Source organism: Propithecus coquereli, unplaced genomic scaffold (assembly GCF_000956105.1).
Source record: "Propithecus coquereli isolate 6110/MARCELLA unplaced genomic scaffold, Pcoq_1.0 Scaffold85, whole genome shotgun sequence".
In the NCBI taxonomy this organism is placed as follows: Eukaryota; Metazoa; Chordata; class Mammalia; order Primates; family Indriidae; genus Propithecus; species Propithecus coquereli.
In genome coordinates this window covers 5,077,978-5,097,702 of record NW_012154729.1, presented here as the reverse complement: position 1 = coordinate 5,097,702, position 19,725 = coordinate 5,077,978, and the positions used below count along the sequence as shown (strand labels likewise).

Genomic DNA, 19,725 nt, shown 5'->3' with positions numbered 1-19,725 from the left:
CTGCCTCTACAGAAAAAAATTTGAAAAAATAGGCAGGCACATGCCTGTGGCCCTGATTCTGGAGGATCACTCGAGCCCAGGAATTCAAGGTACAGTGAGCTATGATCATGCTACTGCACTTGAGCCTGGGCAACAGAGAGAAACCCTGTCTCTTAAAAAAAAAAACAAACCAGCAATAATGATACTGGCACTTTACAGAATGTATGATAGATCATGAAGAAAATAAGCAGTGTATTAAATGGGTAGGGGATCTGATATCTTTATGTGGGCTGGGGAGGGAGGCTGGCATGCAGTGCCAGTAGTGTAGGACTTGAATGAGTCATTTTTCTTGAAGTCCTTCTTCAGCAAAAATTTTGGGGGTTTCTCTCCATTTTTTTTTATTTTTCTTGCAAAACTGTGTTTCAGCGACTAGAACCAAAGGCTCTTGGCTTTTTCATATAGCAAAATTCTTTCTGGTGTTATGATACGTGTTTTCTGTCAGCTAAAATTTACAGGAATAGTGAACCAGAAGGATTTCCTGAGGAGGAGCTCCCACATGCTGTGTCTGAGGTTTCTCATATTTCTTTTGGCAACAGTAACATTCTCTAATAGTTTGAAATTATAGTTTGAGTCCAGTTCTAATGACTTGTCTTCAGAAAACAACTAAAATATTTGTGGTTGTATTTTTCTTCAACCAGTGGAAAAAATTTATAATAATAGAGAAAACTGCCTCACCTTGCTATAAAAGAAAAAATAAAAATAAATCATTTTATATTTGGTGATCACGTTGTAATACTAAGACACTGTTTACCTTTTTCACTCATTCTTTCATGCATACACAGTACACAAAATGCTCATCAGTATGGTTGCATATTCTGTGTTAAAATGAACCTTTCTGAAACTATTGCCTGTCAAGTTTTGATATGGCTATTCTTTGATACTACAGTTATCGGAAAAGACTTTTTTTTTTTTTTTTTTAAGACAGAGTCTTGCTTTGTCATGCTGGGTATAGTGCAGTGACATCATCATAGTTCACTGCAACCTCAAACCCCTGAGTTCAAGCGATCCTCCTACCTCGGCCTTCCCAGTAGTTGGGACTACAGGTGTGCAACACCATGCCCGACTAAGTTTTTCTATTTTTTGTAGAGACGTGGATCTTGCTCTTGGTCAGGCTGTTCTTGAACTCCTGAGCTCAAGCAATTCTCCTGCCTTGGCCTCCCAGGGTGCTAGGATTACAGGCGTGAGGCACCACGCCCAGCAGAAAGGCTATTAAAATACTTCTCCCTTTCCAACTACGTGTCTGTTTATGGCTTGATTTTCTGTATACTTTACCCAAAACAATAAATTGCCACACATTGAATGCAGAAGCAGACGTAAGAATCCAGCATTGTTCTACTAAGCCAGATGATGAAGAGATTTACAAAAATGTAAAATAATCCACTTTTCTCAATAAACTTGTTTTATTTTGGAAAATTATTTCATTAAAAATATATTGTTTACATTAACATTGTAATGGGCATATTACTGTTTTTAAGTAAAATAATAAATATTTAATTTTTTTAGTTTTAATTTCTAATATGATGAATGTCATTAGACATCTACATAAATAAAAGCTCTTTGAGGCCCTCAATGATTTTTAAGACCATAAGGAATCCTGAGACCAAAAAAATTGAGACCCACTGGTCAGGATGTGATTTTTCTGAAACCAATTAATTACACACAGGTTATTTGGCACTTTCAGAGAAAAAGTGATAGTAATTTTATCCCCAAACATTTTTAAAGAATTAATGTAAACGTAATGAATAGAGCTTTAGTGTTCATACAGTATCTGGGTTTGTATGTGTTAGTAAGTGATGTGATTTGCACTAACAGCCAAAAATAGAGAAGTATAAATGTGAAATGTAGTGGTAGATGACTGACTAGCAACTATTTTATTGGACTTGCAGTGCATTCGCTCCTGTCTCCAAAAGATTGTCTTCTATGAAACTTTGTCAAATTGTTACAGAAAGCCATGTAACAAAGTACAGTGATAACCTTAGCAAGCCAGATTTTTCTGGAAGGGTCATACAATACTTTCTAGGATGAAAGTGATGAAGTTTGTCACTAAAGATGGGGAAGAAACCAAAACTACTAAGGCATCATTCAGTTACGTAGCAGAAATGGTTATATCACACCTTTAGCAAGAAGCTTGTGTAACCAGCCAAAAAGCTGAGAAGTTTTATGTTTTCAGAAGAAGCTACTGGTAGAATTTACTGTATCATATGATGCCGTTGGACATTATCTGTGGTATACAAGGTGAATGATTAATGCTGCTGTTTTTATGAAATATGAAACAGCAAGTGTTCCACATTATGATGATTCAAACTGAGTATGTATGCTCTAAGCTTATATGCAGAACACATATGAAAAACAAAGTATTCATTGTTTCTCTTCTATCATTGTTAAAAAATTCTATGCTACAGGTAATCCATTTTGTTATTTTCCTAGCTGTGACATAAACCAGAAAAGGAAGGGACATTGGGGTCAGTGCTGAGGGGGCATCAGCTGTATGTGCAGTAAAAATGATGTTATAATCTAAATAAAAAGAAATTTACCCCCACCCCCAGCCTCTAAGCCTCTTCCCAGAGAACAGATAGCAGACAGAGTGTGCCTCCAGATCTTGATTGAGACTTTAATTAGAACAGGGGTCAGCAAATTAAGGCTCTTGGGCCAGATTTGCCAGCCCCATTGCTCATTTTTTTACGACTAGTGAGCAAACAATGGTTTTAATGTTTTTAAATGGCTGGGGAAAATATCAAAAGAATGGTGTTGTGACACATGAAAATTATTTGAAGTTCGAATTTCAATGTCCATAAATAAACTTTTATTGGGACGTAACCACACTCATTGGTTTACGTATTGTCTGTGTCTGCTTTCTCACTATAGCAGCAGACTTGATTAGTTGTGACAGAGACCATATGGCCTGCAAAGTCTAAAATATTTACTATCTGGCCTTTTACAGAAAAAGGTTTCTGACCCTAAGTTAGAGTAACTCCACTTTGATCCGTCTTATTTATTGTTCTTCCCCCATGGGAGTTCATTTGAAGAAAGAGTTCTACTGCCTCAAAAACGAATTTTTTTCTTAAAGTATGTAAACTTTGCAAAAGGTCAGCCCAAACAAATGAACTAGCGTTCTTGTTCTTTTGTCACCCTGGGAGCAGGGTCGGGTGAGGGTCACAGTTCAATTTAAAAATACAGATTAATTCAAGGCAATATTTGAATATATACTATGGGTGATATAGAGATTAACCATTTTTTGCCACCAGGGATTTAAAATCTGGTGGAGGTATGAGAAAGATATGCCTTCTTATAATTTTTAAAATATTTTTCTTAAAAAAGATTAAATGTAGCTTTTGATTCAATCTTGTTTTCTCAGATTGATACCCAGCAAATTGCTACCAGTCTAGCAAATTACCACTCTTTCTCATTCTTCTGAATGTAAGAATATATCCCCTAAAAGTCATTGTCTAATTTGGCTGTCTCTCCTCTCCATAGCATCCAGTACATCCCTGTCATTGTTAACTTGCTTAGTGACTTTATACTAAACTATAACTAAGTTTTTTGCTGTCTTCCTCACTAGACACAGGGGGAACTGTTTCTTATTTTAGGTAGCGTAGTATATATTTCAGAGTGTTGGCTTTGGAGTCAGACTTCTCGGTCAATCCTCTTTGTCCTGCTTTCTCTAACTGAGTGAATCTCTTTCCTCATCTATGAAATGGAAATAACAATAATAATGATGATGATGATAATCATAATACCATTTAGGGTTTGTTTTGAACCTTAACTGAGATGATGCTGGTAAAATACTTAATTGAGATTTTGCCATGTGGTATTTTGTTAGATGTGTTGTTGGGTTTTTGTTGTTGTTGCTGTTACATCTCTAACACCTAACATACAGTATTTTTGAAGATTTAAATATTTTGTTCAATGGAACCAAGATTTATTTTTAAACATGTTACCAGCTTTGTGCTTTAGAGAAAGTTGAAAGTTAAAATTAAAGCTTGCTATTTATCCAGAGAGTTATCGAGTAGATTTACCTCAGTGATGTTGATATTTCTTTCTGATGGGGTTGGAATGATTGGGCATGGGGGACTGTTCCAAAAACCTGTGCTCTTTCCACATAGCTTATATATAGTTAAAAGTGTAAACTGAGTGCTTACTATGTGCCAGAGACTATTGTAATGCTATATGTTAATTTAGTTTTCATAAGAACTCTTTTGAATTAAGTGTTATTATTACTCCCATTTTTAGATGAGACAGCAGAAGCACAGAAAGATTATAAATTGCCATAGATTACTTAGTTAGTAAGAGGCAGGGTTGAGATTTAAACCTATTTGCCTCCCGAGTTTGTGTTCTTAACCACTATGTTCTAATGCTTTTATTAGCCATACTGTCTATCATTTGCCATATGCTTATATGTGAGATATAGCTTATCTAAGGTAACTTTCTTGAAGAGTTTTATGTTTGTTCACAGTGCTGAGCATATGGTAGAATCAATACATATTTGTGCTTGAATAAATTCATAAGTATGATGGTATGATAAAGTTAAATTAATATAATACAATCATTGTTTAATTCTTCTTGGTTTTGAGTAATAACTATTTTTCACTCTAGATCTTCTTAGGAGCTTTCTATAGCCAGCATTGGCTATTTTGAAGCAGTCTACTCTAACACTACAAAAATTTGGGCAAAGTAATTGCTTAACAATCTATTTATATTCCTAAATCCATTTTTTCTTGCTGGTACTCACTCAAAAAAATCTTGTGTGTTTCTTTTATAGAGTTTTTCCATTTTGGGGCACTCTGTTGAATTGTTTGTTGATTTATTTGTGTTAAATGGCATCTTAGTGTTTGTTTATTTATTTCAATAGATTTAGGGGTCACAAGTGTTTTTTATTACGTGGATGGATTGTATAATGCTGAAGTCAGGGCTCTGGTGTACCTGTCACGAGAATAGTGTACATTGTACCCAATAGGTAGATTTTTATCCCTCATCCCTGTCAGCCTACCCACTTCTTAGTTTTCAATGCCCATTACACTGCTTTATGATCATATATACCCATCATTTAACTCCCACTTATAAGTGAGAACATGTGATATTTGTTTTTCCATTCCTGAAATACTTCACTTAGGATAATGTTCTCCATTCCCATCCAAGTTGCTGTAAAAGACATTGTTTCATTCCTTTTATGGCTGAGTAGTACTCCATGGTGTACATATACCACATTTTCTTTAACCACTTATCAGGTGATGATCAACCTGACTCTATATCCTTGCAATTGTGAATTGTGCTGTGATAAATATTCAGGTGCAGGTATCTTTTCTTATAAAATGACTTCTTTTCCTTTAGGTAGATAGCCAGTAGTGGGATTGCTGGATCAAATGGTAGGTCTACTTTTATTTCTTTGAGGAATTTCCAGACTGTTTTCCACAGAGGTTGTACTCGTTTACATTCCCACCAACAGTGTGTAAGTGTTTTCTTTTTTTTTTTTTTTTGAGACAGAGTCTCACTCTTTTGCCTGGGCTAGAGTGAGTGCCGTGGCATCAGCCTAGCTCACAGCAACCTCAAACTCCTGAGCTCAAGTGATCCTTTTGCCTCAGCCTCCCGAGTAGCTGGGACTACAGGCATGCGCCACCATGCCCGGCTGATTTTTTCTGTGTATTTTTAGTTGTCTGATTAATTTCTTTCTAATTTTTAGTAGAGACGGGGTCTCGTTCTTGCTCAAGGTGATTTCGAACTCCTGAGCTCAAGCAATCCACCTGCCTCGGCCTCCCAGAGTGCTAAGATTACAGGCATGAGCCACTGCGCCCGGCCTGTGTTTTCTTTTTTCACTGCATCTGCATCAACATCTATTGTTTTTTGACTTTTTAATAATTGCCATTCTTACAGGGGTAAGGTAGTATCTCATTGTGATTTTAATTTACATTTCCCTCATGATTAGTGATGTTGAGCATATTTTCATGTTTTTTGGTCATTAAATGGCATTGTATTGTAACAGATAATTCAATTCTTATAGAAGAAACCTTAAATAAATTGGATTATACTAGTCATGATAGTGAAGTTTAATATTGAATTTGGCCTCTAACTAAAACTTTTGAAATAACAACAATCTTGAAATTTGCTGTATTTTATATGTCTCTTTCAGAATTCTCCACTTTACCAGTACTTGCAGGATCTTGGACACACAGACTTTGAAATATGTTCTTCTTTGTCACCAAAAACAGAAAAGTGCATGGCAGAGGGACAACAAAAGCCTCCTTCAAGAGTCCTGCCAAAAGTAAGAAAGCATGCTCATTCTTTATGGTTTAATCTTTTGTTCTTTACCTTACTGACTATTCAAACTGCTTTTTCCCTTACGCTTGTAAAAAAACAAAAACAAAAAAAAAAGCACCTCATAAGCACCTTCCTGACCTTCCTCACACTGGACTTTATCTTACTTTATCAATTGTCTGTTTAGATAAACATGAAGCCTTGCTGCTTGGGAATATTTTGTGGGTAATTTGTATCTGGTAAGGAAATTAATATGGTTGAGAATTAAAATATATTATTTGCTTAAATATTGACATTATCCAGAGGGAATCAGGAAAGTATAATAAAACTTTAATGGAACTCAACTAATAGGAATCCTATATTAACTGGAATTTTTTTTCTTTAAATCTTTTTTTGAAAGAGCACAAATTATAAGAAAGGAAACTGATATTTCTTAAACACAGTTTCAAGGGTATGTAATGGAGTGTGGGTATATTTTACTTCAATTTTTAATGCCTTTTATATCTACAGAATTATATATTTTTATATAATAAATATCTCATAATTGATGTCCAGCATTGTGAGGCTGTGATATTAGGAGAATATCCATTATGTTCTATAAAATACATTCAATAGATTCATTTATGTTCTGTTAGCCATATTTACTAAAATAAGAAAATATTCTAGTACATTTCAGTATTAACCAAAGGAATTCTAATTAATAGAAAAAAAAACCCCAGATTTCCTCATTCTTTGAGGAGTGAAATCTGGATTCTAGAGTGAGTGCCGTGGCGTCAGCGTAGCTCACAGCAACCTCAAACTACTGGGCTCAAGCGATCCTCCTGACTCAGCCTCCAGAGTAGCTGGAACTACAGGCGTGCACACCATGCCCGGCTAATTTTAGCTGCCTGGCTAATTACTTTCTATTTTTAGTAGAGACAGGATCTTGCTCTTGCTGAGGTTGGTTTCAAACTCCTGACCTCAAGTGATCCTCCTGCCTCGGCCTCCCAGAATGCTAGGATTACAGGCATGAACCACCATGCCCAGCTATAATATGAATTCTTGACGAAACAGTCCTTAGCATTAATTGCCCTCTCTTTCCTAACTTTTACTTTTGTATGTGATTTTTGTTAAGTATTTATTGAGTAGTGTGTCCTAGTATTCCTACCATGAATATTCATTCTCTTTTTGCCTGGTCTTTTCCTGTGATTATTCTTAAAGTTTTTTCTATAAGGTTTTAGCATTAGGCCCTTTTCTCAACTTGTTGCCTTCCCTGATCGATGTCATCTACTTTTTTGCCTTCTTTGGCCGCTTAATGTCCATTCTCCAGGCTTTGTTGAGTTCCAAATGCTTATTAGACATTTCTACTTTCATGTGCCCCAGGAAGCTCAGATTCTACATGTTTAATATAGGACTTCTTTCCTCAGCCACCCCCAAAATAAACAAACAAAAAATATGTTCCTTCTATATCCAAACCACCACCCTCTCAGTTATCTTACCATTTCCTGTCACTCCTGCATTGCTTTGGTCACTAAATGATACCAAGTCAACTTCTATGTGTCTAAAATTTAACCCTTCTTCATTACCATTTTTACATTCATTACCTAGTTTTAGGCCTTTATTGTTGTTAAACTGGATTATTAAATATCTTTTTAATCATGCTCCTTGGCTATAATTATTCCCTTGGCTATAATCTCTTAATATTTGAGAACTTGGAGCACCCTGTGTTTTCATTCTGAAATAAATACCATAGTCATGTTGACATAGATAGTATATAGTGTTCTAAAGATAAATGGGCTGAATCAATGTGACTTCTGGCTGCTCTGATTTTTAAAAATCAGATTTCCAGTGATAGGTATACTAAAAGCCTAGACTTCTCCTCTATGCAATTCATCCATGTAACAAAAAACTACCTGTACCCTCTAAGTATACTTTAGAAAAAAATCAGATTTCCAGGCCTCATTACAAATCTGTTCAATCAGAATCTTTAGTTTGGGGGCCTGGGAATATGTTTCTAACTAAAATCTGCAAGTGATTCTGATGTGCAGTTAAGGAGGCTGAGACATGTTGACGAAGAGTATAACGATTTTTTCTCCCTTTTTCTGATAAAAATTCTGATTGATTAGAGGTAAGTTATTTGAAGTTTTTCTGCTGTTTGGGTGTGCTTAATAATGCTATACGATGTCATTCATCTCTTTCAGCAAAGCATCCTGTTAAAAGTGGCTGAAACCATCAAAAGTTGGATTTTTTTTTCTCAATGCAGTAAGAAAGATGACTTACTTCACAAGTTGGTAAGTGTTTACTTCTTTTTGTCACTTTTCAGTTCTCCAATTTATTAGTGAGAGAATTGTTGAAGCAGAATTTGTTTTGTTCCCAATTTGAGCAGATTGATTTTTATTAGAAATTCTTTAATAACTGAGAACCTTTTAATTTGGGCTTATTGGTATTGTTCATAGCTTTTATAAGAGGTTATTAGCCACTTAGAATGGAATATTCTGGGAGTTATTAAAACCTTATTTGTTAAGATTACTAATTTACTACCACCATCTTCCTCTATTGACAGGTATTCCTCTCGGTAGGGAAGGGAATATATTCATTAGTGGGAACAGTTCAATCTCATGAGAGTGATAAATTACAGAATTTCCTACAGGCTTCAAATAGTCAACATTGAGAGTCTTTGTGATTCCTGTGGGGCTTTCTTTTTTTTCTACTTTCTGCTGTAATATAACTCCAAAGGCTGCATACTTGAACATTCTGACATCGTAACAATACAAAATCCAGGGAGTTTAGCTAGCAAATTCAAGTTATAACGTTCTCGTGGCTCCCAGAAGGAGTAATCAAGTTGTAAGTAAGCCGGTTTCAGGATCCCCTGTTGGCCTGTGACCTTAAGAATTATCATTCTTGTAAATTAATGTTTGTAAAAAGATGGTTTACAAAGTGCTTTCCCATTTTTGATTTGGTAATTTGAACAACACTGTAAGATTTAGCATATTTCACCAGTGAGAAAGCCATGGTGCAGACAATTCAGTTCGTTTTAATAACTTAATAAGTGAATTGTTCAAAAATGTTCAGCCAGAAAGTGATAGAGCCAGAATTTGAACCCAGATCTCCTGGTTCAAGAGCCCATGCTCTTTCCACTATAACATACTACCTCTCTAGCTTGAGTATTATTATTTTTTGACTGACTAAAATAACTTTTTTAGCAATCCAAATTGTCAAGTTCTCTGTTCAGGGTTTCATCTTTGTAGAAGGTGTATTGAAAAGGTCAGTGAAGTGTCTTGTCATCTACATAGAATGTCATCTTTATCCAGGTGGAGCTATCTCATTCTTCAGTGATACTAGGACTGTGATAAGGTATATGGACACATCATACATTTTTCTGTGGTTTAATCATAGTCTGCGTAGGCCTGGTCTTTTTCTTTTTTTGGAGACAGAGTCTCACTCTGTTGCCCTAGCTAGAGTACAGTGGCGTCATCACAGCTCACTGCAATTTCAAACTCCTAGGCTCAAGCAGTACTTATTCCTCAGCCTCCCAAGTAACTGGGACTACAGGTGCTGCCTGCTACTATGCCCAGCTAATTTTTTCTAGTTTTTGTAGAGACGGGGTCTCACTCTTGCTCAAGCTGGTCTCGAACTCCTGGCCTCAAGCAATCCTCCTGCCTCGGCCTCCCAGAGTGCTAGGATTATAGGTGTAAGCCACTGCGCCCAGCCAGGCCTGGTCTTTTCACTCTTGGCTCTTTGACATTGGCCACGTGTTTCATGTTATATTTCACTATAATATAGTGTCAGCTTCTGTATGCCTCCCCTTCATGCCTGTATTGTAGAGAATTGTAGGAATATGTACCTAAGAAATAGTTTACTATTAATGGAACAAGGAATTGTCCAGTTGGCTTTTGGTATGAGATTACTTGACTTTTTCCCCTTGATTGTGACATATTTAAAATTTTTGTTAGCAATACAGATATTGAAGCAGGCCCTCTTTCCTTTTATAAAAATATTGGCAATTGCTCCATGATATCTCAACATTTTATTATTATTCATTTTTATAGTACTTTTCTTAAAGATTAATAAAAATTCCTTTATAGCAACTATGATGGTATTGGTAATAGCACTTTTTAAGCACTTTTTAGCCTATAAAGTGCTTTCACACATGTTATCTCATTTGATCCTCATATCAGCTTTATGAAATGTACTGTGATTTAAAAAGTGTGTAAGATCATTGAAATATATTGACACATGAATAAGTTCCCTTCTCTATCCCTGTCAAAAAAAATAGAAATCTCTTAATTTTTTAGCTGTGCCTTCTCATACCCTTTTCATTCCATCCGGGAAGAAATCTTCCTAACATACTTGCTCATGCCTTAGATCATATTCCCTATTTAGATTATTTAGATCATAAACAGATCTCTATTATCTATCAAATGAAGTATAAATATATCACTTCAGCATTAAACAGTCTGCATAATTTGGCCCTAACCTACCTTTCCAGCTTTGTCCACCAGTATTTTCATCAACACTCAGTCTTCCTTTTCCTTCATTCCATGCTTATTCTGTATGTCCGTGTTTGTGCTATTAAGCTGTGATGGAATTCTTTCCATTTTTTCCTCAGTCCATTGGAATCTTTTCAATAAGTAGTCCTAGCTTTTCCTTAAGGCTTTCCCCAAAACTTCAGCCAATTGTATCTCTCATTTTCTGCATCAGCCTAGTAATAATTATCTGTGCTATATTCTGTAAGTTTTTATATTACATCTATGTCCAACATGTGCTTTTCTTTATTGTTTTAATTATTTCATATGTAGTAACAATACTAATAGCTAACACATAATACTTACAGTATGCCAGATACTCGTCTTAGTATCTTATAGATATTGACTTATTTAATCCTCACAACAACCCTATGAGGTAGGCACTTTTATTATCTCCATTTTGCCGATGAGGAAATTGGCACAGAGAAGTTCTTAACTTGCTTAAGTTGTGGAGCCAGAATATAAACCTAGTCACTAAGTCTTGGCACTCAGACTTGTCAATGGTGAGCCAAAGCTTACACAGTCTACCTCCCAACAGCACAGAGCTCCTATCTATGCAGATGATACCTAATATTTAAGTCGATCATGTTAATAATTAGTACTTTTTCAATTTCTTCATTTGTTTGAGACCTGGACCTATGCTTCTCAGTCCAAATAGGGCTGTTATGACATGTTTCTTAATTTGGCTGATGTCTATTTTTTCTGGTAGTTTGATCGCTATATTGTAACAGTTTCCATATTTTCTGCAGTTCTTATTTTCATAATTGAAGAATAATATATAATTCTACATTTTATTCTTTTTCTTTTTTTTTTTTTTGAGACAGAGTCTTGCTCTGTTGCCCTGGCTAGAGAGCAGTGGTGTCATCATGATTCACAGCAACCTCAAACTCCAGGGCTAAAGCTATCTTCCTGCCTTAGCCTCCCAAGTAGCTGGGACTACAGGTGCGCACTGCCATGCTTGGCTGATTTTTCTTTTTTTTTTTGTACAGTCATGGTCTCGCTCTTGCTTAGGCTAGTTTTGAACTCCTGACCTCAAGTGATATTCCCTCTTCGGCCTCCCAAAGGGCTAGGATTACAGGTGTGAGCCACTGTGCCTGGCCTACATTTTATTCTTAAGAAAGAAACTTAATTCATTAATTTAATCCAATTCAATTTAAACAGCTATAATGGTCAGAATATAGTTCAAGTTTTTCCTCTGTAAGGGCAATGTAATCACTAAGATATCACTGCTTTAGTTATTTGGCATGTCTTGGTCCCTTTCAAGCTTATTAATATGTATGAATGATTGTAGGTTGTTGATTTGTCACACTTTTGAATTAAATATTCTCAAAGGTATTAATACTACCTCTAAACATATTGGTTTGGGGGAGGTGTTATCCCAGTTTTGCACACAGGTCTGATGCCAAGGAGTGGTGTTGAAGAAAGCGAATAATTGATTAAATAGAATCTCCATCTGTGAAGAGAGATTGCTCCCATTTTACATTAATAGCTTTCCTCCACTTTGTCAGCCTTAGCCTTTGTCTAGTCAGGCTTCTTTAAACTTACCCCTATAAAGGTACAAAGAAGTCTCATAAAATGTATGATTTAAAGCTTTTGTAGCAGAAGTTTGATTTCTAATACTTGTATTTCAATATGGTTATATCTAATCCAAACCAAATATTTAATGGTAAGATCAATATGTGAAGATTCATTTCAGAGATTATTTGAAAAGCTACCATGCTCTGTCTCCTGCCCTCCTTCCCTCCATCCCTGAAACAGTAGTGTCAAGTGAGTTGTGCTGCTCTCTCTTTGTGAAAGTGGGGTGGGACGTCAAATTAAGTAAGTGTTTCCTAATGTTAGATTCGGGATTGTAAGAAGAGAGAGGAGGCAATTGTTCGAATATGAAACGTAAGAGTGTTGCAGTGGTACATGCAGAGTATGTCAATAGATAGTAAAAAAGCCACATTAGGCTAAAAGAAAGATCAACATTCCATTGAGAAGATGTTCTCTTTCTGGACTGAAGATAAAGAAACTATATCCAGTAGGCCTCATGTTAAAAATATTCTTCTTCTCTGAGAGTGACACATAACCATGATCAAGAGGTCATGCGCTTACTTCCCATTTATTTGCTGCTTAGTCTCCCAACAATATGAGTAGGTATTTGCATGGGATAAAATAATACTGGGCCATTACAAATTGAGATGAAGTGACCATTTTCATCTCTTTTGCATGGACTAGACGTTCCTTTTGGTATAATATGTCTAAATATCCTATGTAAGCAGAATTTAACCAAGGGTGCTTGCAGTGAATTACTGTGTACACTTACTTTATAAAAATACTGCTTTAAGAATTTCACTTTTTGTTTTTAATAGAAAAAAAAAGAGATCATGTGCTCAGTTTCATATATAGATCACATTCCTACTTAAATCCCCCTTATTGCATACCAGGTACTAGGGAATAAAAAAAAAAAAAACCTATTATGATCAGCTAGCGTTGGAATCTGTGGTGTAAGGATGGTTAAGAAGAGCAAACTTACTGCCTTCAAACACTAGACCTAACAGGCTTAACTTCAATTGCTAAATACCTTGTCCATTATAAGTTCTCTTTATTTTGATTATAAAATAGGATCACTCTGTTAACTAAATTTAATACAAAATAAGTAAGTTTTCTTTTGGGGCAGACTATATACAGGGAAGCAGAATCAACTACCAAAGACTTAGGATTTAAAATCAGAATTCTGGAAAGTTACTTAATATCTTTGGGCTTTGGTTTTCTCCCTATACAATGGAGAGGAGGATGATAATGTACATCACAGGTTACTGTGAGAATTAAGCTATCTGCCCTAACACTGCATCTCTCACATATATTCTACACACAGTCTACTATCATCTAATATCAGACGACTTATATTTGCCCAAATTAGAAAGGCTTTTATTTTGTCCCAACCCACTCTTCCAACTCCTTCATCTGGCCAGTTCTTGTTCACCCTTTAAGTCGTAGCTCCAGCTTCATCTCTGACTTTCTCTGACTTCGTTACAAGTTTAGTCCCTATATGCCATATTCATAGTACCCTCAGTATACCTCATTGCACTCCTTTGCACATTATATTGTGACTGTTTACTTTTCAATTCTCTCCATTAAATCACGAACTCTTTAAAAAGAGTATAGACTTGTATGTCTTGTTGATTTTTTGTGTCTTCAGTGTCAAGCATGGTGCCTGGCTTATAGAAGATATTCCTTAATAGATGAATAGAAGGAAGAAAAGAAGAAATAAATGAGCTGGTATATGTGAAGGCATTTTGTAAACTATAAAGTGCTATGCAAATGGTAGTGTGATTTTGCATTACATTCCTTAAACATGTATTTTTAAATATCTGAATGTTCATTTTTAGAAGGCCTTGATCCTGCTAGTACAATTCTTAAATATTGGCAATATTGTTAGAGTTTCAGGGACAGCATCTTTTATGTTATAGGATTATATTTTCCATGTTATATCCCAGCAATTTAATTAATTAAGCTTAACTAGACAGGTTTATTAATCTGTAATTACTTTACATCTCATTAAAAATTTATATTTTACATCTGATGTCTCAATGTCTACTTCAATCTTTATTGTTTCACATTTACAGTGAAAATAAAAACCTATCCATCATACTGAAGATAGATTGGACTGTTATTTCTTCTTCTTGGAGTCTGTTCTGAAAATATTAGTAAATACCACTAGATTTTATTAGTACATTAGGAGCTTAGCATTTAGCGCAATATTATGTATGTATTAATACCTCTCTTCTGGTATTTTAATGGCAAGGATATTGGATTTCGACTTGACTCACTACATACCATCCTGCAACAGGAAGTCTTGTTACAAGAGGATGTGGAGCTGATTGAGCTACTTGATCCCAGTATCCTGTCTGCAGGGCAACCTCAACAACAGGAAAATGGACACCTTCCAACACTTTGCTCCCTGGCAACTCCTAATATTTGGTACTGTCCAGAAAACATCTGTCCTTTGGCTGCTTACATATAGAATATTAGCAGAGGAAATCCATCATCATGCTGTCCATTGTAAAGGCATAAACATTCAATATATTTAGCGTTACAACTGAGGTAACAATATACCAGAGGTAAAAGAAAAAAAAGGTGCCTTTCTAAAGTAAATGCTATTTAAAATGAAGCTGGGAAAAAAATCCAATTGGATTATTATGTACTCCCAACTCAGTAAAATTAATTCTGTGCTTGCCAACCCAACAAACAGGTATAATATGTGCCAAAAAGAATCTCTCTTACCCATATAACTATGTACATGTAAACCTAGCCAGTTCTTTATTATTAATAGATTTTATCATAACCATATTATAGAGACACCAAGAATAGGATGGGATATAGGTGTAGATAGCTGATTCTTGCTATGTTGACTGAGAAGAGATCATAAGGAACATAATTTGATGATTCAGACTATCCTAAAACTTCAACCACTTAAAGTATTTAGTTCTAATGCAAAAGTCTTAAGTCATAATCTGACCCAAAAAACAAAAAAAAGAAGAAGAAGAATGAATGAATAGTAAAAAAGGATTACGTATAAAGAATTGTGGATGTCTTCTTCCTGTTAGAGTTTATTAAATTTGATAGATAAAGGAGGAATGAATCAAGCAGTGCGTTAAGTCACTGCTCAAACTGTTCAAGTTAAACAGGCAGTTACATTCATTGGCCTCAAGGTTCTGGATTTATGTCTTTCCTATCACACTGACAAATGCTTCCTATTGTAACAGGTGGTAAAGTATGGTGTTTTCCGAATCTGTAGTCACTCAGGTATCATCACAAGGAAGTAAAGCATCTTACCCCTCAAAAACATAAGTATTTAAGGAGCTGCTAGAAGGAACCATAGGTTTTAGGAATATACTACTTTGCTTTTAAGTTTCCTTTAGCCACAAATGTGTTCAAGCAACTATGAGACTTGTATATGCTTTTAGAGTTTGCTGTTAAAACATGAAAGTATATGATGAGATTTTACTTCATAATATTACCAGTATCATCTAAAAAGTTAGGGATTCTAAGGGAAGTTAGGGCAAATATTTGTTAAGAAACATTCTTACATGTGACTTTCTTTGTGGTAGGACTGTAACTCTCTTCAGATATTCTTGATGTTTTTCAGCTATCCTCAGATACATCCCGCCTATACTCCCCTCTTTCTTATACATGTACATTTTCCCCAAAGCCTTCATAGCTTAAGAGTTATATTTTAGTCTATTAGATTTGTAATTGACCTGAATAAAAAAATTTTGTACATATTTTTACTTTGATTAAAGCAGCGTAAAAGTACAAAGCTTGTCCATATCATGGTCTATGGTAAGTGTGTATATTCAAAATTAGTGATGATGATTATTTAAAATTAGAGGACTTTATTCAAAACAACTGCTCATCAAATATATATTATTTCTAATTAGTCTGATTTTAGGAAAACAGAATTTACAGTATCTCTGAAATGGTATTTTTACTTTTAAATGTGTACAATTGGATTTTGAAATCTATAATTTTTGCATATTAGGTTAAGGATTCCATATCTTTTATATTCAGGAAAAAACAGTCGTTTCAGAAGATAACTTTTTTTGTATTTATTATCATTTTTATTATATATGTATCATAAAAGAGAAAGGTTACAATTGCTTTGGGATCACAAAGGAGAGGTTGACTAGAATTAGAGGCCGCCATTTTAAACTTTTGGTAAAATCTTCACAGAAGAGTTGGTATCAGAGGAGAGTTTGAAGGAGTAGGATTTTGGTACTAAATATGGGATTAACACCAGACAAAAAGGAAAAGAGAGGGAGAGATATCCTGGTTTACAGTGCATGGAGGCTGGGATTCAGAATTGACTCAGGATATGGTTTGGTCCAGCTTTTTTTTTTTTTTTAAGTGACACGGTCTGTTCTGTCACCCAGGCTGAAATGCTGTGGCGCGATCATAGCCCACTGAACCCTTGAACTCGTGAGCTTAGGTGATCCTCCTGCCTCAGCCTCCCAAGTAGGTGGGACTATAGGCACTCACCACCATGCTTGGCTAACTTAAAAAAAAAAAATTTGTAGAGATGGGATCTTGCTGTGTTGCCCAGGCTGGTCTTGAGCTCCTGTCCTCAAGCAATCCTGCCGCCTCAGCCTTCCAACGTGCTGGGATTACAAGCATGAGCCACTGTACCTGGCTGGGGCAGTTTTTGAGAGGTCTTGTAGACTGACCTAATGAACTTTGATTTTATCCTATAGGCAACAGATGATATTTGTAGTTGCAGACTATATATATTTATAAAGTGTAGAGGCCTTTTGTTGGTGCTGCTCAGCATCAGTCACCACCTACAGAGAAGTTCTTTGAATTTCTTTTGTAAAATCACCTTTACAGGTTCCAGAAGACACCTATTTCTAATGTCACCTAAACTTAGCAACTTAGATTTTAATACCAAGCACCATTGTCTAGATATTATATATTTTTAAACTATTTCACATTACCTTCTAAATGTCATATTTTATAAAGTTATGCTTTCCACAGAAGCTAGCATTTTATCTATTTCATTAAACCTAAATTTATATTTGTTTTTATCGATTAAAGTAACCCACCTTTCTTTATCTAATCTGATGGATATCATTTTCTTGGTTTCTCTGTTCCTAGGGATGTCTCAATGCTATTTGCCTTCATTAGTTTGCTCATTATGTTTCCCACTTGGTGGATTGTATCTTCCTGGCTGGTATGGGGAGTGATTATATTTGTTTATCTGGTCATAAGAGCTTTGCGATTTTGGAGGACAGCCAAACTACAAGTGACCCTAAAAAAATATAATGTTCGTTTGGAAGATATGGCAGCAAATAGCCGAGCTTTTACTAACCTTGTGAGGAAAGCTTTACGTCTCATTCAAGAAACTGAAGTAATTTCCAGAGGATTTACACTGTGAGTTCATTTTTTTATTTTAATTTTTAGCTTCCGAGGGCAGACGGGATCCGGCGCGGTGAGGGCGGGGTGGCCGCAGACTATTTTCATTTTTAAATGAATCTTGTCTACTACATAGTTAAAGGAGAGTATTTATTACCACTTTCATTTCCTTGTTGCATTTATAGGAAAAAAGAGGGTTTCTTTTTAGCACTTAATAAAGTCTATTAACTGCTAAGTGAAGGATTAAATATATTATGTGCTAGATTTAATATGTAGTATGATTCTGCTTATTTACTTTGAGAAACCAAAGTACTTTAAGAATCATGATTATTTCTGTATATTACCATGTGATTATCTGAGAAAACGTATAGAGGGTGCCTAACCCTGAACCTAGCATGCAATAGTTACCCAGTAAATCCTTGCTCCCTTTACTCCCTATTAAATGCCCTCTTTCCCCAGTTTAAATGATAGATGTATTTGATATAAATTTATTTTAAAAAATCTTGACATGTATTAATAATACTCTTAAGGTAAATATTAGCAGATGTTATGACACTGATACTCTCAGAATGTCATGCAAATTTTGATGTTTTACATTGCCTTGGGAAATTAAATATTCACCAGTCTAGCTGTAAGTATATTAAGCTACAGGATATACTAGCTACTTAATCTATTATTAAAGGGAAAATTACATTTATTGAGCACCAACTATGTTCCATATGCTATGCTAGTCACTTTTTCATACACTTAAAGGCATACAATTATAAGTGGTAGAGCACTTCTATTCAAGTCCATTCCATCTGACTCTAAAGTCTATTTCCAATATACTAGGCTATCTGCTAAGCACTAACAGATGACAGTTGTATTCTGGTATATTTAATAATTTATATAACTTGTGTAACCTTTGCAATCTGTAGGTGAGAGAAAGTAAGTACATGATAAAGGGTAATCATTGCTCTTAATTAGTTGTATTTGGAAAATCATGAAAAGGGGAGTGAAGAACCTCTGATAGTCATCTCATCTTTTACTGCTCAGCTCTAGAACACTACTTATACAATCTTGACATAAATGCTGTTTCTGGAAAATTATGGAACAGAGAATTAAAATAATTTCCAGGAATCATTTTGTTCTTCACTGTGTTATGTTCTATACAACAATCCCAGGACATTAAGAGGGATTTTATAACTTCTCTTTCTGCTCAGTTCAAAGTATAATAATCCTTAGTATCTGTTGACATATTTGTCCTTCCATTAGCTGAAATCTACTTCTTGTTGATAGAGGATAGCACATTTTCAGTTGTTTGAGTATCAAATTTTAAAAGTTAAAAAGTCACAAATTAAATAATAGCTCCTTTTCATTTTATTGAGAGGACTGACTGGTTAAGCAAAGTGGCTATGTGTCCAAGTAAAATTTAGGGAAATATATAGGATTCCATGCCTTTTGTGATTTTCTAACATTTGCCCATACATATGGGATGGGCATGAAGAGGCAAAGTGGGCCAGTTAGACATGATTCACCTGCAGATTATACTTTCTACCCATTCATGTGGCAGACAGGCAGAAGAAATATTAGAAGAAACTGTGCTTTATTTGTCTTTATCTAACTGGATAATGGGTTAAAAAAAATTATGAGGAATAATCTTGAATCATAATTTTTTAGAAATATTTTCAGTTTTTTTTTTGTTTTTTGAGACAGTCTCACTGTGTTGCCCTGGCTAGAGTGCCGTGGCATCAGCCTAGCTCACAGCAACCTCACACTCCTGGGCTCAAGCGATCCTTCTGCCTCAGCCTCCCGAGTAGCTGGGACTACAGGCATGCGCCACCATGCCCGGCTAATTTTTTTTCTCTCTCTATATATGTATTTTTAGTTGTCCAGGTCATTTCTTTCTATTTTTTAGTAGAGACGGGGTCTCGCTCTTGCTCAGGCTGGTCTCGAACTCCTGACCTTGAGCGATCCACCCGCCTTGGCCTCCCAGAGTGCTAGGATTACAGGCATGAGCCACTGCGCCCAGCCCATATAATTCTTAAGTTTGGTTTAGGAT

General features: G+C 35.5%; 1 protein-coding gene across 2 annotated transcripts in view; it reads left to right on the top strand.

Annotated features, from left to right (window-relative positions):
• Positions 1-19,725, top strand: part of VEZT (vezatin, adherens junctions transmembrane protein) — an 80,880-nt gene that overhangs the window by 24,727 nt on the left and 36,428 nt on the right. For both annotated transcript variants that reach the window (XM_012664034.1, XM_012664033.1), the window contains exons 2-5: positions 6,164-6,295; positions 8,469-8,558; positions 14,581-14,756; positions 17,427-17,702. In XM_012664034.1, coding sequence (XP_012519488.1) covers positions 6,164-6,295; positions 8,469-8,558; positions 14,581-14,756; positions 17,427-17,702 — 674 coding nt within the window. The remainder of the gene's footprint in view (positions 1-6,163; positions 6,296-8,468; positions 8,559-14,580; positions 14,757-17,426; positions 17,703-19,725) is intronic.